Source organism: Diadema setosum, chromosome 8, assembly GCF_964275005.1.
Source record: "Diadema setosum chromosome 8, eeDiaSeto1, whole genome shotgun sequence".
Lineage (NCBI taxonomy): Eukaryota > Metazoa > Echinodermata > Echinoidea > Diadematoida > Diadematidae > Diadema > Diadema setosum.
The window spans coordinates 20,676,655-20,702,433 of NC_092692.1; the positions used below are offsets into that span (position 1 = coordinate 20,676,655).

The window sequence follows — 25,779 nt, forward strand, 5'->3', positions numbered from 1 at the left end:
TTAGCTACTGTTTATCTTACTGCAAACATATCTCTTAGCAAGTTTTCATGCAATATCTTTCACACCTATTGTTCCTACAATGCACAGGGATATAGCTTAGTAGGAAAAATTGTGGAATTTGATAAAGATGTGATAATACAGTGTTTTATCAAAATGATGATAAGGGTAATATTAAAAAGATGATAATGATTTTATCAGGCCAGCAATCGTGCACTCCCACACAAGCATACACAAACAGCAGAGTACAACACTCTGGCATTTAATAGGGTGTGAGCAAGGAGGTTTAAGAGTTGGAGTTCCAACTGGCTGTAATTATTCAAACAGTTGTCAGATTTCTATTGATGTACAAAAGAATTTCACAGGTGCATTTGTGCCTTTGATAATCAATGTTCGACACCGCCATCTTGCTGAGCAATCTGAAGATTCATTTTGAACGCTAACATAATATTAATCAAATTTTGCGTATTTATTAAATGTAATGAAGTTTCACTTGATGATAAAGCATGTAAAACAAAAGTCAATCCCGTGCAGAAACTTGTGCAAGTGTAAATCAGCTGTTTCATGTGAAAATGTTTAAACTGTACCATCCTGGAAAGCCTGTTTTATCACTTTTCCGCTTAATTCCGACAAATAAAACTAACATGGAATAATCTTCAAATATAATTCTCTATTGATAGATATATCAAATTAGTGCCCGAATATGCCCAGTCGAGTAATTTTCATCTTTATTTCAGCATTTTTTGCTCAATTTCTATTCGCACATTCTCGTGTCTGTACTACCTACCTTTTATAAGAAGGGATAGCGAAAAGCAATTACCATCACAAAGACATATCTTCCTTAGAAAAGTGGCTGGTGATTATACAATGAGACACGAGTCAATTGTCTTCCTATCTGCGTGGCAGATCCTGTTTGGCACATGCTTCAAATATTCTTGAGCAGCGGCATCAAACATCTAGCAAAGGAAATAAGACAGTTGTGACTCCATTCTCTTGAACCTTTTTGGTGTGAGGAACATACTATAGTCCATACAGTGATACTGCCATAATTGTCATAAGATCAAAGTACATCTACATGCATTATTATAGAGTGCTGAAGTGTGACATCATAGCCATTCATTGTCATGGGAATTGGTCTGAAATAACCTCGCGCAACCCAAACATCTGTGAACACAACGGTCGCTAATGTAACTTGTAACTTGTACCTGGACCAAACCCACTGCCCGAAGTCTTTTGCAAGGGTAACCTGCACTATTAAGCTGTAACTATAGACTGTGACAGTATTTCTTCCATGCTCCATTAGCCCTGTTGAAGAGGCACAACAGAATTCAAAAAACAAAAAATAAAACACACGAATAGACCACACACACATATCATACACAATGTATTGAAGATTTACAGAAAGATCAAGTCCTGTGATGTATGTACCAAGTACTATTTATTGACATTTCTAGGTATCTACAAATTACACAAGGTTGGAGTGATGACATTAATCAATTTATCAACACGTGTGACATACACATGCAATCAAGGTGATCAAGTCTGTCAAACAAACAAAAGAATCCTTCTGATTTACAAATAAAAATGTGATGTGCTACTGCCAAAATGCCTATTCAGATATGGAGGTTTTAAACATCCAATTTCACAGTGTCACAAATTCTTTGCATCATGACAGAAATATTCTAGATATTTCTGTCTTTTCAACATATTTAATCAGCATGATCATGTATTTGTACAGAATTTCTCTTTATTCCTGAACATGGAACAATATTACCATTCTAGGGAAATTTGGCTTATCAGTAAAGAAAAAAGAAAAGAGAAGTATGATTGGGAAATAAACACTGAATCAGCATTTCATCACTATGAAAGATTTTATTTTCTAGTGGGGGGCTACAGAACATAAACTGTACTTAGAGAGTAGTGCACACTGTGTTGCTACTATTTTTTAGTCCTGACAAGTCTCCAACCTTCTTGCCTTTGTCCGAGTACTGTGAATAGTTTACAATAAGCCAATTCACAGTTAGCACTAGTCTCAGATGACCTCTCCAACCACAGACTTTGTAAAACATGGAATAGTCTTCAAGAAGAGCAGTTGAAAACAGCCATGCAGGAAGTGGTAATTGACATGTCAGTGCTGCATGAATGACTTTCGTTAAATGTTGCTGAAAAGAATGTGCATTCACCTGTAAATACCAATCTGCACCTGGTTAATTTATAACACAGTTGTCATGAAGCCCTATCTAGGTTTTGAATATCTCAGTTGCAAATCCATTTCAAGAGAAGGTCTGCAATGACCTTTATCTGCACATGCTCAGATTGGAACTGTGAACTGGCTTATACAGAGAGTACCAGGATGAGAATGATGTCATAGAATGGACACCATGCATCAAGAGGAGTACTCGGTTTGAGAAGGTGAGGTTACGTCGCCTTGGCAACACAGAGAATCATCTTCTGAAGATGCCTCTTTCCTGGAGCTATTACATCTCATCTGTTTTACTATTCTATTCAAATTGAAGCTACAATGCACGACTCGTGACAAAATATGTAGAACGATATTTTCAGATCTACCAGTACCTCAAAGTGCGCTGTACAATAGAAGATATCAGTCTGTATCACAATTTATAATTTACACATATATGTACATGTATGCACACTGTATTTAATAAAGAAGGCATTATCATTCCTATTGTACAGCAAATTGAATCACTAAATACTTTTTCGTGGGCTTTTTTTTTCTTCTTCTTCTTTTTGTTTTTACACTACTGAGATCGGTATACAAGTACTACAATTTTTTTCCATAAAACCTCATCTCAAGTAACATGCATTTGGCAAACAGCTTTGAAGGATTAAAGCAAGCATGCATCCTTTTTCTTTTGCAGCCAGTGATCAAACTGAAAAGTATAGAATACCACTGCCATGAATACCAAAATATTGAAAGAACATTGAATGATCTTTAGAGGGCTAAGAATTTCAGTGGACTACTGAAAGAGATGCTCCTGGCCGTGTCTGAATTTAGAAAAAACAAACAAACAGACTTTCAACAAGATTGATACGACTACTGCGTCAATCATCCTTCTTTTCATTCCTGACAGCAAAAAAAAAGCCCCGTTCTATATTTTGGTCTGCATCCTCTACTCCTTCAAGTATGTCTTCTTTTTTTTTTTCTCATGTGACACACGTGACTTCATATTGCTTGCTCCTGTCATGACATTCCACTGCTGTTCCAAGGATGCCTGCCTCCGTTTGCAGGGATCTCTTTGTATAATTCAAAAATATCCCAGACCAGCTTTCTCCTCTTCCTCAGCTTTCTTCCCATGCCAAATCCACATCAAAACCTTCCATCTACCAACTCTACCTTGGCATTTATGTTTACAATGTAATAAAAAAAAAAAAAACCCAACAACACCATAAAATAAAAAATGCATGTTCAAATAAAATACTCAAGTCCGATGCCTATTTTGTCATTCTTTTTTCCCTCCTTAATCAGCAATATCTCATCTTCTCTCATCACTCTGTGTCCAGCCCCATCTGAGCACCAGTCCTCAAGAGTTTCTCTTTCTATGAGCTCCTTTAAAAGGTTGAATATCCCTTTTTGCAAACGTCATGAAATTTTGCATGGTTGAACAATATATGTCTCCAAACATCGCGTAGGAAATCTTATGGAAATACACCTCAAAGCTTTTGAAAAAGAAATGAATACCATGTGATGAATACAATGTAACTTGAAAGATACACTCCCCTTCTGTAAGAGAATAGCGGTTGGAATTTTGTTATGGTCCAAGTAAACTCCCTGGAAATCTACAGTTTTGTTTCTCCCTCCATCCTAAAGAAGTTTCCAGCTCTATTACTCTGAGAGAAGGTCTGAATTTCCTACCTCTACAATATACCAGCTTATGAAAGGAATTTAATTTTCATGGTTGCACAAAAGGGGCCCACAAACTTTAAATTGTGTGGAGGACCACACTTCTTGTCTCTTTATTCCTTCTTTACCCATGTAAAAAAAACCTTTTAATTCTTCTCTTTCTTCTGATATTTCTCCATTTCTTGCTCCATTTTGCTTCTCCTCCTCTTCCTCCTCTTCCTCCTTCCTCTTCATCTTCCCTCTGTCTCCTGTCTCCTAGTTACCAATGGGCACCCGGTTGTCCTTGGCCCATTTCTTCATGACCCTGATGATGTACTCCACCTGTGGGTTGCCCGTGTTGCGCAGAATCTGCAGGATGTCTCGCAGCGTCTCCCTGGGAGTGACAGAACATTGCAAAATGACAAGAACTATTTTTAAATTTCAATTCCAATTATTTCAATTCATTTTAATCTTCCAATAAAAAACATTACAGAAAATTCAGTGCAGGATTTTTACGTATAAATGACGAAGCATAACAAATACAATATATACATAGAGAGAGAACAACACGAAATAGTACATGATAGATAAATAAATAAATAACCGAACGTGTAAAGTCAAACTGAAAAGAACAATCGTATAAAAACGTGGCATAAAAAATATGTATGAAAGCAAAGGCAATATTGGTACATCAATGCAGGTTAAATGTCAAATCAGTATTTAACAATCTGTTGTCTTTGTTGTTTTTATTCACCTGGATACTCGATAAGGTGGTTCATGCTTCTAAGCATTTCAAAGCACTCAGCCATACACTAACATTCTATCAAAAAGTCAATCAACATTTCACCAGCTTAACAAACTGGATAACAGCTGTAAAATCTCTGTTTCCTCATTCAGCATCTAAAGATAGTTGTATTTTCACTTCCCTCCCCATTCCTTCTGGTATGGTAGTTTGTATGAAACCAATGATCCATATCTGCATGTGTAGTTCTGTTTGGTATGGGCACACTTGTATTCAATAAGATTCCAGGGTAGCAGTTGAATCAAAATTTGACACATCTTGTAACATCTTGTACTTGTGGATTGATACAAAGATTAATTACGCTGAAAATACATGGTTATGATTTATGGTCTTGTGTGATCTAAAGAAACCTTGGATAAGTTATATGAGTTCCATGCAGTTCAAAATCCAGTGGGCAAGCCTGCAGAAATCAAGAAAGTTTAGGACTCCCTTCATTTGACTTTCATTTATTGCTACTAGCCACTTTAGAATGGATACACACCATGAGCCTAGTAATCTCAACTGAGGTTCACAGAAGCTAGTAATCACTACTTTCATATCATGATAGATAGAAATCTATCCCTTGCAGTCATGAAAATGTACTTTCAGAAATGCAGACTGCATTTTTAGTATACAAAAATATAATCATAAATGCCTTTACCTTGGTTCATGGCCAGCTATAATCTGCTGGAAGACTCCCACACAAGCTCCTCTCTTGCCCTCCCAGTACTCTGGGTTGGGATCCAGTCTCTCTAACACGTCAAAGGCCTTGGCTGCATAGTAGAACTGGCCCATCTACAGATGGGGTAGGAGAAAAATATGAGATGGAGAAAAAAGCTTTGATGAATGATTCATTCATTGGAATGAAGACTTTTAGGAGGTTGAAATCTTCAAAAGAGGTTCCCGATTGGAGCTTTGAGTTGACATTAGAATTTCTTGAAAACGTGGACCGTAAAGCATTGTCTACCATTTGCAGATGAAAAAAACAAAAACTCAGCTTTCTGTTTAAGTGCTTCAAAATAGTTCTTATTGTGAGTTAGGGATAGAACCAACCGATGCAAACATTTAATCAGTATGATCAATGTTCAGTATTGTTACTATACAAAATGTGAACAAGAGTTATATCAAAAGTGTTTCTAGAATAAAAAAAAATGTCCGAAGTTAAAGTTTATTGAGAAAAATAGTGATATCTCCTTATACTTTAAGCTTTACTGCAAAATTTTTATATGGTGGGTAGGATGTTTTGTGATACAACTGACCTACACATATGCATCAAATAAGATAACTCAAACATTTTTAAAATCACTGCTCCCAATGATAAACAATACCTTTAATGGTCAAATGAATCAAATAGGGACAACATCTTAGATTCTACCCATCAGGAAGCCCACTTCTTATAGAGAACAAGAAAGTCATAGAAACACGCTCAGATGAGAAGAGAAAACAATACAGAGAGAGAGAGAGAGAGGGAGGGAGGGGCAAGGAGAAAAATGAGTGTATCGCATTTGGGTCAAATAGCGCAGTGCAGAGAATGTCGTGCCAAAGTGCAGTACATCATATAAACTGATGAGCATTGTTGTCAATGATGAACAATCCTGCTATACATGAATACTGTATACGCTTAATATTTCACAAAGTTCTTGAGGCGGATTCTATTTTGCCAATTTAAAAGCACACGGAAATATGCACTCTGATCCCAACATAAATGTGACATGCAGGCATACACTACTCTGTTCAGTATTGCACTCCACAACTGCACATCTAACCAGTAGCAGCATTGTCGGGGAATCCCGATTCGCAAAAAAAAAAATTAATAACTAGAGAAGCACTCTGAGAGCGCAGACCTCCGCCAAGCAGGCAGCTCATTTCCACCACTGATCTTGTTCTTCCATTAGAGATATCACTAATCAGTGACTTCCACCCATACTACAGTATAGCATGTGCTGAAAGTTGCCCGATTTCCCAATATAGAAGCCTTTGTTACGTCATAAACCCTCAGCTGCACGGCGCGCCTTGCCCTAGCAGAAACTAAAGCACGCACTTTAGTGCGCGCATGCAAACCTCAAATACGCGCACCCTGAACTCCCAAGTTCATTGACCCTACCTGCCAAAATATAAAAAATACTTCATAAATTCCCCAAAAAATTCTCGGATCACTACCAGAAGTTAATCGTTTGTTACTCGTGTCATTCTCAACCTTTCCTGCAAGTTTCGTCCCAATCCGTTTATTACTTTTTGAGTTATTCTGCACACAGACAAACTAACAAACGAACTAACTAACAAACAAACCAACGGTAACGAAAACATAACCTCCTCCCTTGGCGGAGGTAATAATAAAATAGACTCGCTAAACATATGGCATAAACAATAAAACATGAGGTACTGGGGAGAGGGAGGATGAGGAGGTGGTGGTACTAGCTCACCTTGTAGCAGTCATTAGCAATGAGCTGAAGGAGACTGAAGGAGTCTCCCGATGTCTCCATCTTGAGGTACAGCTCCCAGGCCAGCCGGGCTTTGCGATTCATAATGTCTGGTGGAGGTAGAAACAGCATGACACACTAACAAAGTGACCACATTTCATGCACCTGTATTAGCTTTAATCTTTGGAACACTAGTTCAGCTGTTATAAAAATGAAGGAACCCCTGAGAAAAATAGCATCCAACAAAGCAACTCACGGAAAAGAAATGTAAAACGTTGATCACACCCCATCCTCATCAAAATTAACGAAAAAAAAAAAAATTAAACAACAAACAGGGATCATTTCGCAGAACCAAAGTTAATCCTCACATTGAAATCTCGCTGTTGACACTTTCCCATCAAAATCCAATCCAACTACCAGAAATCAGGTTTCTATGGGAATGCATACTAGCTCTCATTGCCCTGGCTAGTTTATATTTGTTAATGAAGATTTCTGTCTTACGTTGCATCTGATAGTGTCAATGCGCTCAAAGAAAATAGACATTTACCACTTTTTAAACTCCTGATGTGCCATGGTGGAGAGCCCCTCTGTGCCACATTATGCTGAGATAGCAACGTAGTCATACTTTGGGAAAACATTCTGATTTTCACATCTACCTAACTTATATAGATTTTTTGTTACCCTGGACAAGTAATGAGCAAAGCTGTAGAGAAGATGCATTGCTTTGATGTAAATTGTATGACAAATATAAGATTGTTTTTCTTTCAAATGACCATGCTACACTGTTGTAGAGGCATGACACTTGCACACAAAACGGTGACAGAAACTTAGAATTTATTCGCAAATTCAGCAAGGAGTACCGCTTTATAGTCAATCACCACATAAAATGCAAGCTACATATGACAAGAATGGAATCGCAAGAAACACTGTCTTTGTATTGTTGCATTTGGTTATCTATTGATGGCAATTTGTGCATTTGGGCAGAATATGCAAATTTGGCATGCCTTCCACAAAGTGGGACGTGCGAACGGGGCACATAAAGAGTGGAGTGTCTTGACCTAACTGGGGGTGAGTGAATATTCTACTTACAGCACTTTGCCAACCAGCTGAGGTACACATAATCATGCTTGAACTTGTCATTCTGAATGAGCAAGAAAATCTGCACAGGAAAGACAAAACGATGAGAGGAAGAAGAGATATAATGAATTCAGAGGTGTGTCGAAGGGCAAAATTACAGATGGAATTACATCCAAGGGATTACATGATATCGAGCTATTCATAAACGTGAACCAATTTCAAGGGATGAATCAAACACTTTGTAGCCTAGGTATAAACATTTCCATCAATACCTACAAAAGTAAGAGAACTCATCTACAAAGAAAATGTTGCGCTGTAGCAGAAATATCTAGCAAATTATAAATGAGTCAATTATCCATTGCATATTTTAATCCAAAGAAAGCCCCATGAGAGAGATAAGATAGTACGAAACAACTTAACAGGTTCCGTTTATGTCCATTCAAGTCCATGACAAAAGCAGGACAAATTTTAAATCGGAGGTCTAGACTGCAGTGGCAGAGTAAATACGTAAAATGCTATTTCTTCAAACTATCCTTTACACAAACTGGATGTGCAATGGAGTCTCCATGAGACTGGAAAACACTAACTCTTATTCAAAAAGTAGGGAAATTGGCCTTAGTTGGTAAGTTCTCTTGAGAAACCTGGGCCCTGTTTCATAAAGCTGTTCGTAAATTTATGCATGATTTTATGAACAACTGGAATATGAAGCACCAATATGTGTGCCCATTTTTTCCCCCTTACGTTTTAACAAAGTACAACTGTATGTCAATATTTTCATCTATATTGGGGCAAAAATACACTTTCAATAAACATTAAAAATGTGTATTAACATGTAAGCATAGTCACTATCATCTGCAATTTTCAACTTTAGCTACTGAAATTATCAATGATGAGGAAACCCACTTGGCTTGCCATATCTAAGTCGTTCGTAAAGTCCTGCGTAACTTTACGAAAAGCTTTATGAAACAGGGCCCTGCTATACCATACCTCTTCAGCCTCTTTGTAGTTTCCAGCAGTGGCTTTGGCCTGGGCATAGTTGAAATTGAAGTTGTCATCGTTGTAGAAGTAGCTCTGTCATATGGAAGAAGATATGAGTGAAGGATATAGGGTGCATGAAAAAAACAATAGTAAATCTACTCCAGCTCAAGAGAAATCAGTTGATCCTACAAAAGATTATGTGTGCTTGGCAAACTTGGAAAAGCATTCCCTGCAAAGTACTAGTAAAGAACTAAAAATGTGAAATATGAATTTTACTCCAAGATCTCATAAGATTTGACATATGACAAGATTTGTGTAGCAAATAATAATGGAAAATGGGAGGGGGTAAACTGGCTTTAGACTAAATTAATTCTTTTCTTCTTTATGGGAAAATTTTCAGAAGATATTATATTCCACACATGCATTTTTCAGTTTCAACTAACTTTTAATATGACAGTTCTTTTCATCATTACTGTAAATGGGGGAATTTTCGTGCATTTCACGCAACCAGAAACTAGCACGAAAATAAAAGCATGCAAATATTTTTGCTTGCCATATCTTCTAGTAGTTGGTATCTTGATTCCGCGGAATTAAAAAACCGCGAAACTCTTCTAACCGGGCTGAACGCAAAAAATTAGTCCTGCCAAAAAAACACTTTTACAGTATTCCATCGATCATTTTTCTTGAGGGGTGGGGTAAGATGTACGAGGTAAGATGGATGATTGATGAAGTTTAGATACCTTGATTGAGTTGAGATAGATGAGGACATCTTCAAACTGTTTGAGGAGGAAGAAACAGGATGCCATACACTGTCTACCAGGGATGGTATCTGGTGGAAGAGAATTAGTGATATGCTATTCAATGATACTATACAGTCAACCTTGCTTATTCAAAGTCAACCTCGCATAAATTAAATGATCACCGAAGTTGGACGGTCTTTTCAAGTCCTCTTATCTTTATATCCTATTGATTTTAATCCCACGTATGTCGAACTTTATCTAAGTTGAAGCTATTTCTTTAGTCCAAATAGATTCAACTTACGCAGGTTGAATGTATTTTCCATAACCAGGTATAACTGCAGAAACAATTGCATGTATACTGACTGCTTTTATGATCCCAGCACAAAAGGCCAAAATAGAAAGGCTGATGGTACATTGTTTTGAGAGGGTTTCCAAGAAGGCAATGCAGGTAACAGCTTAAAAGCTGAAATATACAGAACTCATGTGCCTGCTGCTTATTGTTTGCCTGTTTCCAATTCCTAGAGATTACCATGTTGTTCTTGTAAATACAGAATGTTTTGCATGTCCAAACTGATGAAGCGAGTTTAATAGGGTGTCATACTCAATTCTTAAGGAAGTAATTTCAGTCAGATTTTTAAATGTAGCAGTTAATAATTTGTCTATTTGCATTTGACTCTGCAATGTCCATTCAAAGCAACCTGACTGCATATAATGGTAATTTTCATAAAGTAGTTCTCGGGAGAAGATGAAACCAGGATCTCTCAAGACATACAAAGAAAGCTTGAGTAGATGGTATCTAAACTGAGCTATAACGATAAAGCACAGGAGACAAACAGGCATACAGTTACAATCTTTTACATGCAACACAAGAACTGAAAAAGAGTAGCTTACCACATTCACTTGCCGACCCTCCTACAAGCTGGAAGTATTGCTGGGCGATCTTTAGATGCTCTCTCTAAATGTGTTTAAAATGAAAATGTCATCTCTGAATAAGTGCATAATCCTGCAGATTTTGCTCAAATCAGTCTGTATAACTGATGTTATCTTGAAGATAACCTCTTGAAAAGCAAACATGTGGTTGCTAACTTGATATTGTAACAAATACTTCAATACTTAAATGGTTCAACATTTTCAAATGTGCTGACGGTAAAGACTAAAATTGTCAAAAGACAGTCAAAAGACTGAAATTGCTCATTTTCCAAAAAGTAAACTATAGCAACAAAGACAAATTATCTTAAACAAACAGTATCACCCAAAGCTCTGGAGAGTAAAGGAAATGATTCCTCTGCACTTCATGAAAGATAATTATAATATCCCACTCAATGATTTGTTTGCGTGATTGAATGTGTGTGTGTGTGTGTGTGTGTGTGTGTGTGTGTGTGTGTGTGTGCGTGTGTATGTGTGCTTGTGTTGCATCTGTCCTATGTGAATATGTTACTATCATACTTTTTGTTAATATGCTTAAAACTTTAGTATGTTTTGTTTTATATGTTTATCTGGGACCCCTTTTTTACAAGCTCTGCTTCTTTTGGGGTCCCAAACCATTCATTATTCTTAATGCTGTATCCTTTTGTAAAATGTCAAATGTTTAATGAATTGGTTAAATAAAACTTGAAACTTGAAACTCCTACATAGACTGTAAAATTCTGATCAACTTCATATCTTGCAAGATAGAACAGAACAAATATCTGAAACACACATTCAAAATAAAGGGACTACTAATAAGCCTTTTTGTTAAACCTAGATACATTCTTGATAAAAATAGGTGCAACTCACCGATCCCTGTTCCTGCCCCAGGGCAGCGTTGACCACGCCCTTTAGGATGTACTCCTGGGGTGTGGTAGGCTCCAGGTCCTTGATTAGATTGTAGGCTTCATTGACGTCATCTGCAGAGGGAAAGACACATCAACACTTGAAACCATCACATTGCAAACCTTTGCAGGTGTCTTCAAGACTGAGTGATGACCTGGTTACTGTTTTTAGAATTTTACTGTTTTTTGTTTCTTACAATCTTTAATCAGGCATAGATACATCTCTTTGGTGTTTGTGTTGAAAAAGTATTACTCATTTAGAACATCCTTTGCAAACTACTACAACAGAGAGAGAGAGAAAAAAAAGCATGCAACACCAGAAAACAATGATATGCAGTCATACCTTGCTTGAGATAGTAGATGACAAGATTGAGCCTGGCCTCGGGAATGACATCAATTAGAGGAGGAAGTACCTGAAGGGCTCCCTCGCCTGCCCGGAACACAACCTAAGTGAAAATTAACCAAACAAAAGAGAGACATGAAAAGGTCACTTATGATTACTCAGTCATCTTTCTACAATCATACCTAGAAAATACAACTTCCCTTCTGAGATATTAATACTGCTGTATTTGCCTTATATTTTGCAGGGTTTTTTTTCACAAATTTCACAAGTCAAGTGCTATTCGCAAATATAACAACACACAAAACTCATGATGCCAAAATGAAATGCGGAATGAACAAGGTGCATAATAATACTGTACTCTATTATCACAAATTTAGACACTTGTGAAATTGTTGGAAAGTCTTGATTCGCAAAAAAAACAACAAACAAACAAATAAAGGAAAACAAAAACAAAAATAAAAACTAGACAGGATGATATAGGGCGAATACAGTATTTATCCTCAGTGTAACCTGCATCGTACTACGGACAGAGGAAGGTACATTAACTTCCTTGTATTGTCACTTCTCCGTTCTGCCTGAAGTTTACTTTTGTTTGTCTTCTGTGCTAAAGGGCAACCAACAGCAGAAACCACTAAAAGGAAGACTCAACTTAACAGATTCTCTGAATGTTTATCTACATCTTTTTCAAGACAATAATATGACTGGTATATAATTATCAGCAGACATCATGGCCAATCTCTATTTTCCTTGTCACCATCTGCATCTTCATCACCATCATCACAATCATCATCAATATCTACGTCATCATTATCTTCGTCATCATCACCATCATCACCATCATCATCAATATCTACATCATCATCATCAACATTAATGTCATCATCATCATCATCATCATCATCTTCACCATCGTCATCACATCATCACCATCATCTTCATTATCATCATCATTATCATTATCACCATCATCATCACCTGAATCCTCATCACTGCCTTAATAAAATCACCATCACATTCAATACATCACAGGTGTACCAACATGGGAGGCAAGTCTTACCAGGTTGTGTTTGATGAGGTCCTGGGCAAATGTGAATGAAGGGGAGGCCAGGTCCTGTAGGTTCTTCAGTTCAGCCTGTTGGTTGAACAGATATTTAGAACTATGTACTCCTGTCTCTCAAACATTCACAGGAAAAGAATGAACTGGTCTTTAGTTTTGAAGATGCACTTTGAAATACTGTATGCATTTGCAGATAAGTAAAAGTCTCTATCATACTATGCAAGGTAGAAGCCTTTATTAAATCACCATTGTCACTGTACATCGTACAGAAACTGCCCTTTAATGTTGTAAACAATCCTGTACTTAGACAACAGCATGGGAGTATTGTTCCATTTACCTTAGAAGACTTTTCTTCTGGCATAACCATTCCAAGGTTTAGGACAAGCCCTTAGAGGTTTGCACATTCTAAAATGGACAATCATATCGTCACAATAGCATACACAACACTATGATAATGTCACTTCTTTATAAACTGATCATATGTGACCCGCTACAACAAAAGGATCCTAAAGTCCCAGAAAAAATGCTATTTTCTGGCTTTTTCTTTGATCATTTAGCTTTGAAATTTCGGCAGATGATAGAAGATACATTAGACTACGAAATTATGTAAAAACAAAAATCCGAACGTTTTGACAGATTTTGGTGTTATGACTTCAAACTTGATTTTCTCGGCTCACCCGTCAGCGACTTTAGGATCCTTTTGTTGTAGCGGGTCACATATGTGCTCTCTCATTTGTATCCCTTTGTCAAATTGTTTTTAAAATTTCTCCGAAGGCTTTTCATTGCAACGGGGAAAAAAAAATCACATCCCTCTCCATATTGTATACGGCCCTGTCCCTGGAAAATGCAATCACAATCTCTGGGGCTTACCTCTGCTGCCTTGCCATTGTAGAGCCTGAAGTGATTGCACGCCTTGAGGTTGAGAGCGATGGCGCTGTCTTGGTAGTTCTGGAGGTACACCGCCAGCACCTCCTGAGACACGTCGTAGTAGTCAAGCTTGTAGTAGCATAGTGCCACATAAACATTAAGGGCCAGGTAGTCCCTGAGAGTGGTCAAAGGTTATTGCATTGGGTCAAAGGTCATTGTGACAGATCAATCTGTCAGCTATGTGATACAGTAAAGTTAAGTACATCCCCCCCCCCCCATTGCCTACATTCCACTTTGAAATTGGAATAAAGAGATATTTGTCATCAAAGTACAACATCCAGAGAATTCTGCAGCCCTTTTTCTTCTGTGACCTGCAATACTTTTAAACTCTGTATTGCATTATACTTCAAAACTAAAATGCACCACTGGCAAACTGATGCTATGATCAGGATGAAAGCAGTGTAGAGTAATTTCGAGCAATTACTGCCGATACCATGTGAATAAATTATTATTTTGGTACAGCATAGACATGGATTAGACAGTACACATGCCAACAACTAGAATTGAATATCAAAGGTAGATTTACTTATAAAAAGAAGATTGATTTCACTGGAGTATGGAATCTGAGTTGTAAATCAGCAAGGACATGAGCAAAAATTACATGGAGTCTATATATTTCATATTTTCCATATCATAAAAGCCTTTAATGTCAATGTCACAAAAGCACATACTGCTGGTCTGTAACATGGGAACACACAAGTTGATAATTTTGAATTATGTAAACACATTATCTGTTAAATTATCTTTGATAATCAAATGAGAATTCTAAACCACTAATCTCCAACATTCTCTGTTGTGGGAACCGCAAAGTAGCCTTCATGGATAAGTAACCATGATGTCACTCATAAAGAATCAAATTGTTTGTTTCCTCCAAAAGGAGAGCTCTCTTAGATTTGAATGCTTTCTGAAGGAAACAAAACACTTGAAATACTGCTAGCGTGGAAATCTTCGCATATTTTGTGTGACGTGAAACTAGCATGAAACTGAAAGCGTGCTAATATTTTGCTTGTAATATCATGTAATAATACTTTATATCTTGAGTCCACAGAATCAAAACACACAAAGTTCATCATATCTGAATCAAGGAGAAAAAAACAACAACAAAATCACTTGAAAACTTCCACTCTAACAGGAAAGTGCAAAACCCTTTCACAACTGTGATATTCAACCTAGCAACAAGATGATACCTGTTGTCTAGCAGAATGCGCTTGTAGATGTCGATGGCCTCCTGGTAGTGGCTACGGAGGTAGTGGATGGAGGCGAGGCTGAGCTGGTCTTCGATGACGTCCTGCAGGGACTGGTGGTAGCTCATCAACCGGGATTCATCGTTGAACTGAAAGGAGTGAAGATGAGGGGAAGGCAAGATTACTTTGCATTTTCTTTTTGTCCAGCCACTGCCACATGATAGAAAAGAATATGCAAATTTAAAAAAAAAAAATAAAATGATAGATCATATCATCTGTTCACACATAGAGTGTCAAACCCACATTTCACTCTTTCTGAACCTGTGAGGCATTCTTTCTGTGACAAAATGGCTACCATTCAACTCTGCAAAGAGTAGTTGCACATACTACACTACCAATATTCCTCCTTCTACTTCTGCTGCAACCACTAATACTGCCTCCTACAACTACTACTACTACTGCTTCTTCTACTGCTAAAATTTCTACTGCTGCTGTTATTACTAATAATACTACTACTTCCCCAACTGCGACCATCCAGAAACTATTGTGAAAGAAATTGACTGGAAGCAATGCTATGCTTGCGAATGGCAATCATTCAATTCTTGTATGCAATTTCACTGCCTGTACCAGTAGTGTGCAGGAAGAAAAAATGAAACTGGGTACCATGCTGTGTGGAACTTTTAATCACAAGCCTGAATATACAAAAAGTTTTTCTAGCTAAAACATTGGTATGAAAATACAATTCACATTCTTTTGCAAAGAATCATATATTCGAAATGCTGTTTGGTACTTGTACAATCCACAAGAAATGTCTACAATACAGAGTGTGCAGGGCGCAAGACAGACTGTTCAACAACTGATTGAACATATCTTACCTTCTGTGATAAGTGAAACAGCAGTCTGTTCTGCAGGCCACTTTTGGGAGCTGAAATAGAATATCAGTCAAAAAGAAAATTAGCTGAATCTCACATCAATTCACATCACAAGTGCATGGGGTTCCACTACACAATGATGAAAGAATAAAGAGTAAATCCGAAAAAATAATTTGTTTTGCCAGCTGCTGCGCATCACAATGAGGATGAGTTCACTCTGCACAGCACCAACTGTAATTTCATGCACATGCATGAAAAAGGAACAGTAACTTCCACAAAGTTTTATGTTTTGGCATCTTTTGTGCATGATCTGCTTACAATAATTTGTAACCAAAACAATCTTCCATTCAAGAACTCAAAAAAAAAAAATAAAAATCTTGGAAGCAAGACAGGTGAAAAGAATTATGAAGCAGAGTATGAGGGAAAAAAAGACGAAAAATCGAGAAAGAATGAGAAAAATGTTGAATTTACTTACTTAAGAGAGATGAGTATAGCTCATCTCCGTTAAGATATGTAGATGTTTTTTTTTTTTAATTGGAACTCACACGTCTCACCTTTTTTGGCCGCATCATCAGACTCAGGGTACATGCCAAGAAAGAAGTAGCAGCAGGCCAGGTTGACCCAGACGTCCGGGTTGATGTTCTCCTTCTTGGTAAGCTTCTCATACTCCAGCATGGCTTGCTTGTAGTCCCCCAGGTGGAAGAGGCAGAAGGCCAACCAGAGGTCGGTCTCGTCCGAGCCCTTGCCGCTGTGGCGGGTGAACTGAACGGAGGAAAAAGGAAAATCCCAGGTCAGGTAATGACAGGAAGGTGGCGGGTGAGAGGAATGATGGGAGCATACATTTCATGATCAGATTTCCTGATATGAGATTCAGTCTATGGCAGAAATGGATAACAAAATTTCTGATGTAAAAAAAAAAAATAATAACTACAACTGGAAAACTCACTGAAATGGAAGAAGGCTTGCCAGATCTCATTCTTGTCTATTATCTAGTGACTATGCAGATTTGTAGTAGTTGTTTTATCTTTAAATGCGCATTCAATTAGCCCTGATAAAATCAGATATGTAGGCCTACATAGGCTAATTACTACGGTAAAATTTTTATGTTCTTTTCACTTCCTTTATACATCCAGATAAAAGTTCAAAAAGATAAAACAACGACATGTATTTTTGTTGATATTTCTACTTAATAGGACACTTATTCCAAATCAAGCAATACCAGTAAGTGAATAACCAAACTGTAACTCTTCATCATTCATATAAGTATGGCATTATACTGTAAATGTTGTGCAGGACAATACACATGATAATAATGTGTACCAGTACCGGTAGATATAAACCGGAGTGAGTGTCAATCCAGTATTGATGCGTCAGGAAAATGTAGTGTCAGTACCGATTGGCACCTACCTCTAATAAAGTGACAGCTCCTGTGTAATCTCGTGCATCCAGGAACTCCTTGAGTTTTGGCATCTGCTTCTTCTTCTTCGTCTCCTGGGCAGGAGTTGTCGAGCCTGGCCCTGTGGCAGGCTTTTGCCTTGAGAGCATCTAGATAAAATGAAATCGATACAAAGGTTTGTTAACAAACAAAAACAAACAAACAATGATACATGTATTTTAGCTATGTATGACAAATCTAGCATTGTATTTCATGAAAACGGACTTTGAAAATGTTATTGATTGATCCAGTACTACAAAGTACCCAATGTTTGAAGAATTTCTCGAAGCTCTATAACACACACAAACCAGAAAAGGAGAGAGAAAAAGAGGGGACATTAGCACATAAAGACCAACAAACCAGCAGACGCTTTAGTGGCACTGTAATTTAGTCTGAATCATCAAACAATTCTGACAGTAAGACAGTCACTCTTGTCACCACCAGCATAACAGCATACTACATTTGGTTTTGTATAACACATGCAAGAAACATACAGTAAATGGGGACCTGCACACACATTATTTATAAAGGTCTGGACTTCAGACAAATTACCAGTAATACAACATGTACAGTACTGTACCTCAACTTATTGCTCACTCTTAGACAAATATTCAGTGAGAAAGCAGACCCTAAAATGAGAAATTAAACTTTGTTTACTTCATATGTCACAATCTGATGGTCTTGTACAATGATATGTGTAAAAAAAAAAAAAAAATGACAGCAATCCAGGGGTTTAGGGGGAAGTCACTGTTTTGACCTGAAATTTAACACTTACTAATATTATAAATTACAGAAATGTATTCTGGTATATTTCAGCTTTTCAACAGTGTTTTTGCAAACAAAATTTGACAATCAGTAATGAAATAATTGTCACAAATACTGTTGGATGCCTATGGAAATTGTATTGTTAATGACGAATTCACTACTCGCCGCTACGCATGATACAAATGGGTGTATGATGCCTAGTGTATCCACATCATCTGCTGAATATAGCCAGCCACTTTGATGGCAAGCTGGTATCTGTAACACTCCTGGGCCCAGTTGCAAGCAACTCGAGAAATCAAACACAAGTCCCCAAATAATATGTACATATCAAACGCAACTTTGATGAATCAAACACATTGCATTCGATTCTGACCAAACGCAAAATTTGGGGCAATATCTGTGATTGAAGTGAAGTTCAATCGTGAGTTGAAATTCTTGCAATGGTGTCGCGCCAGGCCCAAAGCAAGCATTGCAGAAGCAAGCATCCAAGGCAGTGTCATTTCATCACATTTGTTGGCCAATTTCAGCAGAACATGCCTCTCCGTCAGGCATACATGTGCACACAAACGATGAGTAGTGAGCGAGTCTCGAACTGGTTTTTGCTATTTCTGCAAGCACTCAGCAATGTTTATTATTGTAATTATTTTTTTTATTGCCAAAGTTGCATTAAAATGACATTGTAGTCCTCGGCAGAGATGATGAAACATATGAAAACATAATCCTGCAGCTAGACGCTAATTATCCCAAAATATAAAATTTAGATTGTTTTAGAATCAAAACTGCATGTGACCCCTAAACCCCTGGATTGCCATACAACCTTTCTTTGTGCTGGAAGGTACATGTAGGGATTTACTATTTACTTGCCTATATCCACATCAAATGTTTCTCATTAGCACGATTACAGTGTGTACCGGTAACCTACTCTAGAATAGAAGGTCTAACCTTGTTAGAACATATTTTATTTTCAAATTCCTAGACTATACTATTCTTGGATCTTGGATTAGTAGACCTCCCAAACATCTCCTGTGGAGTTTTAACTGTGGAGGTTGCGTAGGAGCGGACTTTCAGAACAGGGATGAGAAAGAAACGTCCTCAAAAAGAGCATGTTTAAATTTAACGTTAGGAGGGTCATTTTGGGAAATTGTAGTAGAAGAGTAGAATACTATTATAGAGCGTAGAATAGTATTCTAGAATAGGCTACTGGTACTAACAGTTAGTATTAGATTCTACATGTTTATTCAAGTAACGTTAACATTAGTATTTAAACACCATGGGCATGGCGTTAGTGTCTGACTGATGAGCTGACCAGGCGCCATGCATGCATGCATCATTATTCATGACAAATGTCAGCAAAACCCAGCTAGCTGTGTCGTGTGCAAATGGAAAACTGATGGTATGGTATGCGAGTTCGATTATCATTCATGATTTACTTCCAGTTCAACATCAGAGTGTTCCCGTTATGCCCTCAAAAATTCTGCCCGTAACCTCTGTCTGCTAAAGGAAATAGTAACGTGAGACGGCGGGCACGACCGGAGTCGTCGGCTGGGAAAAATTGCGATAGCGTCTAATGTTGCTAAGCCACCGGTGGTGCAGGGGACAAGTTCCCACACAGTAGGCCAATAGGGCCTACGGGTTACTGATTGACACACACACAAGTCATTGCGACCTTGGTACTTTACTTACCATTTTGACAACGTAATGTGGTAGAAATCACTTATTCCACACAAAGACGAGTTATCTCAAAAATTCGTCTTTGAAAAGTTGGTCATCTCATATTACAAACAGTCATGATGAGCTCCTTCTTCATAAATTTTACGTAGAACAGGACCCCGCCGACACTCGAACACCGACTTCAGCTCAATGCGATCGCAGGAATTTCGTACCATTTCGAAACGATAGAGGGCGACAAAAGAACATGATCCTCGCACTGCACTAGCGCTGCAAAAGTGAGCGCCACCTGCAAATTCTCACTATCTACAGTGTAATGCAGCAATGAGTACTAGTATGCCAAGGTACTACTGGTAGTAGAAGTTTATGCTCTGTAAAATAATTAAACATTCAAACAGTTTAATCAGGTTTTCTCCCTTTAATGTTCGGGTTTGAAGTCGCCATCTTTCTGAACAATCTGAAGTCTTATTGGGAGAAGATGCATTTGAAGTCTTGCATACTGTTTGGTGTGTTAAATTTGCTTGTTTATAAAGTGAAATGAAACTAGGGTGGATATGATTAAACATAAACAAAAAAGTAAATACCATCCAGAATTATGATATTGTGCATAAGTGTAAATTAAGAATAAATTTGTATGTTGTTAAAGCATTAGAAACTGTACCCTCCTGGAAAGCCAAATTTATCGCTTCAAAAATTTAAATAAAATTTTATAGTGGTATGATCTTGAAATATAGTTCTTTATCAGATTATTGCTTGGACATATACCCATCAGTCCAGAAATGTTTACTTTTATTGATTTTTTTATTTGGCATACCACTGGTACCTGTAATTTTTATTCCTGCATCCCAATGTCTTCACTATCAAGAATCCCTCATCTTTTATAGGCCTATGTAGGGGTGGCGAAACAATCGAAATTCCCATCATAAAGACTTGTCTTTCATGAGAGAATGGCTAGTCATCAAGCAATGAGACATGAATCCTGTCTTTGAAGTAAATTTAGTGTGAAGATTTGATACGTATGTAAGCAAATGGGAGAATTTTGAGGCAATGATAGCACACCATCTCATCTGTCTTGTATTTCATGTGTCAGTCACTCACATGCTACTGAACTAAGAAATCATGGAAATCTTCATATTCCATAAGTTTTTTTTTTCCAATCTAAATTTGTTTTCAATGCTTTTTTAAGTAAACTTCACCATGAGCGGATTTCTCTTCTTGCTTTAATTCTTCCATCTATGTCACTCATATGACTGAGAAACATTTTCAGGGTGGTGGGAGGGGGGTGGGGATCAAGGTCAATTGTACCCCTTAGACTGGAAGAATCAAAGGACTGACCCTACGGAATTGTTTGTTTGTTTTTCTTTGGGGGGTATTTTTTTTTTTGACAAGCCAAAGAGGTCGGGGGGGGGCGGGGGGGGCGGCAGTTCCGCAGCCCCTGCATTTCATGTTTGCATTATGTATGTATGATATGTATATAATGTGTGTACGTGTGTTATACGAGATATGAGAAAGGAATATATGTTTAGTGGTATTATGCTGATATTTTACCAAATGCTTTTGTCATCATGGGAATAATAATAATTATATTTGAGACAATGAAGACAGTAGATTCCCAAGATGACAAAAGCATTCTGTACAAATATCAGCACCACATCTCTCTATATAAGTTTATATACACGTTTATATATTATATATATATATATATATATATATATATATATATATATATATATATATATATATATATATATATATATATATATATATATATATATATATATATATATATATATATATATATATATATATATATATAATATATATTATATACATATATAATATATATATATATATATATATATATATATATATATATATATATATATATATATATATAATATATATATATATATATAGATAGATATTATAGTCTTGGTCCAAACATGTTGAGAATTCACGTATTGGCTCCACGAAGAAATGAAGAAATAAACTGGTAATGCATTTTTTTTTTTTTTTGCAAATAAAGAATGAGTTTATTCGACTCCACCTTCTTCAAGAGTCTTGACAATTCATTCTTTATTGGCAAAAAAAATGCATTACCAGTTTATTTCTTCATTTATATATATATATATATATATATATATATATATATACATATATATATATATATATATATATATATATATATATATATATATATATATAAGTATTGGATAGGCAAGAGTGCTCAACAGGTACCAGGAGCAGATAAACACTTGGTGATTCTATCCTTCTATGAAGAGTGCTCGATATCCTCAAAGGAAGAGCTTTAGACAGAAGTACAGAAATACTTCTGTCTAAAGCTCTTCCTTTGAGAATATCGAGCACTCTTCATAGAAGGATAGAATCACCACGTGAGTATATATATATATATATATATATATATATATATATATATACACATATATTGGTAAGGGGCAACAATAATGTAATTGAAAGCATGAAGTGAGAGAGAAAGAAAAGAACAAACTCTACAAAAGACATTTACCCCACACAAACAGAAATCAAGCTCATACTCTTGGCTCTCAATTTATTTTCATTCTTTTTAATGTGTAGGAATGACACGCTGCAGAACATCATCACAGACTTCATAGTTTCACCACAGTATACCATGTGCAAAATAATTAAAGGGACACAAACCCAAAGAGCAATTGAGTGAAAGCAGTAACATTAGTAGAACACATCACTGAAAGTTCGAGGAAAATCAGGCAATCGATACAAAAGTTATGAATTTTTAAAGTTTTGGTGTGGGAACTGCTGGGTCAGGAGACTGCTAGAGGTTATGACGTATGAGTGGACTACAATATAAGGAAAATATAAATGGAATTCAATAAAAATTTGTTTTTCATGAAAATTAAACATTCAATCAACTTGATACTGACACATTTCCCCTGCTTTCGGAAAGTGGTTAGTCAAGTACTATTTCATTTTGCTAGAAAAGTAAATTTTTGTGGAATTCCTTTATATTTTCTTTATATGGTGTCCACTCATACATCCTAACCTCTAGTAGTCTCCTCATCCAGCGGTTCCAACATCAAAACTTTAAAAATTCATAACTTTTGCATCGATTGTCCAATTTTCCTCAAACTTTCACTGATGTGTTCTACTAATGTTAATTATTTTACTCAATCCACATTGCTCTTTGGGTTTGCGTTCCCTTTAAAGCTCTGTACATGTCAAAGTCTATGCAAATGAATACTGACTCTATGAACTTTACATCTACACAATCATCTCACCTTTTCTTTCTCACACGGTATAATATAATCATTACATCTTACAATGTACATCTTAAAATGCCTTTAATATCAGCCAAAATAAGACCCAGGTGCAAGTGACAATTTTAGTCGCACATAACTCCATTAAAAGTCAAGATATCAACTACTGCCCTGATATGGTGAAGAAAGGCACTGCAGAGCAATGCCAATCTGTATCCCACTTTAGAAAGTAAAGGATTTCAACCCACCACTATAGGGCACCGTAGTTGACTATCTTGACTCATTTGAATCGAGTTATGTGCGACTTACACCAAACTCATAGGTAAAAACAAAACAGCAACACCACATGTGCAACTGCCAAAATCCCTGTAAGCAACCTGTCAAAATCACTCATTTTCTCTCAGCGTATGCAACTTTACATTTGTAAAGCATGCCATGTATCAAGCGATCTGTTGCAGACCTCCCAACCTTTCTGACTGAAAAATAGGGATGATTGGCTCAAAAGTAGGAAAGAAAGAGCAGTTTCCATAAGAGTGTGTTGTAAAATTATCAAGAAAAATAGCAAATTTTGACTGAAACAAGAGCTGGAAAATAGTCAAATTTCAGTTTCTTTCCTCCAAATTCAGAATGGTTGGGAGGTCTGTTTGTTGCATCTCTTGCATCTCAAAGGCAGGCATAATCAAACTGAAAATAATTGTCATTTAAGCAAAGGATCCAAATGTCAGCATGATTGCAACTTGCCCTGAGGATATGACCCTTGGTGAAATACTGTACGAGCTGAAATTTTCGCGGTGGTTTTATTTTCGCGAATTTCGCGAATCGCCTTTGAATCGCGAAAATAACAACGCGCAAATAACTAAGTTCAGTTAGACCCTCGCAACCGCGAAATTAACAACACGTGAAAATGTCCTCAAAGGACCAATTTGCGAAAATATCTGTGCGCGAAAATTTCAGCTCGTACAGTACACAACACGACACAACAGCACTCAACCACATGTTCCCTTTTATACCTTACACATCACACATATACATTTAGGTGTCTCTGCATTCTTCCAGCCTGACAATCAATATCAGTGCCCCCGCCTATTCAGGCACCAGAGATGGTTACCGGTAAGTAGGAATCAGCAGGCATAAGCCATACATGAATCAGCACCCTGTTCAACATGTCTACTGTACCATGACAGCTGCGAAGTTTTCCATTCATCTCTTTTCAAACGTCTACACCACAGTCTACTTTGAGTTATACATGATTCCTTCTTCATGAAAGACAATGACAACAAAAAGAGTAAAACTGATGACCTGAAATTAAAGGGCAAGTTCACCTTCATATACATGTGGATTGAGTGAATGCAGCAATATTAGTAGAACACATCAATGAAAGCTTGGGGAAAAATCGGACAATTCATTCAAAATTTATGAATTTCTAAAGTATCTGCACAGTCACTGCTGGATGAGAATACTACTACAGTGTATGATGTCACATGTGTACAACGATATAGGGAAAATATAAAGAGAATTTCACAAAATTTTTTTTTTTGAAAAAGTACCCATTTCCTCCACTTGTCACTGACATATGTTAAGGGTACTATTATTCCACCTGCCTTCTGAAAGAGGCATGTCAAGCGTTCTTTTATTATACGAGAAAAGTGAAAATATGCTGAATCTTCTTTATGTTTTCTTTTAATATCGTTGTACACATGTAACATCACAAGCTGTAGTAGTCTTCTCATCCAGCACTGACTGGGCAGAAACTTCAAAATTCATAACTTTTGAATGAGTTGTCCCAATTTTCCTCAACTGTCACTGATGTGTTCTACTAATATTTCTGCATTCACTCAATCCACATGTCTATGAAGGTGGACTTGTCCTTTAAATACACAAACATTGCTGTGAAGCTGAGTGGTTTAAAAATACTCCTTCTTACTCCCCACCCCATACACACACAATAACAAGAAACCTATAGAATGGAAAGATAAGCAAAGCTTTCCACCAAGCAAGGATACAGACACTATTTGTACGTGCACATAAAAAAAACAAAAACAACAACAACTGACTACTAAGTACCATGGTACATGTATTGCACTTTGGGCTTTAAATTTGGACAGGATTTTGAGAGGGTATTTTGAGAATACCATGGGTAGTGAATTGAACTGAATTAAATGGAATGACGATTTGTTTTACGTAGCCACCTAAAGAGTTACATAGGAGCCTAGAGAAATTGCATGAAATCCTGATTTCAGTAGAAATCATTGGAAATATCTTTAGACGTAAAGCTTACTGAACTTTGCCTAACTCTGGAGATGTTTTGGGGTCAACAGGTGCAGCCAGCTAGCTAGTTTTAATGAGATAAGATAGAGATAGCTGCAAGGGGTGGGCAGGTCTCTGACTAATGAGTGGCTATGCCTTCAAGATAATGCATCTACCATAAATATACACACTGTCAAAGTGGTAACTTGCCCCCATTTTTCCCCTTTGTACAGGACTTATTTCATGCTTTACTTCATCTCTGATTTTGAAGATGAGAAATATTTTTATATCATTTAATACCTCCCATTTAGTATTTACCTTCCATCATTTTCACACTAGTTTGGTCAAGTGCAAATTCAGCTTAAGTAAAAAAAAAAAACAA

The 25,779-nt window shown here is 36.9% G+C and overlaps 1 protein-coding gene across 1 annotated transcript; it reads right to left on the minus strand.

Moving 5' to 3' along the window:
- Positions 1 to 1,411: 1,411 nt before the first annotated feature.
- Positions 1,412 to 20,072, minus strand: LOC140232418 (intraflagellar transport protein 56-like). Its single transcript, XM_072312551.1, has 16 exons — positions 19,912 to 20,072; positions 17,436 to 17,573; positions 16,574 to 16,790; positions 16,032 to 16,081; positions 15,160 to 15,305; positions 13,916 to 14,087; positions 13,046 to 13,120; positions 11,989 to 12,091; positions 11,611 to 11,720; positions 10,726 to 10,789; positions 9,835 to 9,923; positions 9,104 to 9,187; positions 8,129 to 8,198; positions 7,043 to 7,149; positions 5,281 to 5,414; positions 1,412 to 4,232 (listed from the first exon to the last, which is right to left on the minus strand). Exons 1-16 carry the CDS (start codon positions 19,912 to 19,914, stop codon positions 4,115 to 4,117), a joined length of 1,680 nt encoding a protein of 559 aa, XP_072168652.1. The 5' UTR covers positions 19,915 to 20,072; the 3' UTR covers positions 1,412 to 4,114.
- Positions 20,073 to 25,779: the final 5,707 nt, after the last annotated feature.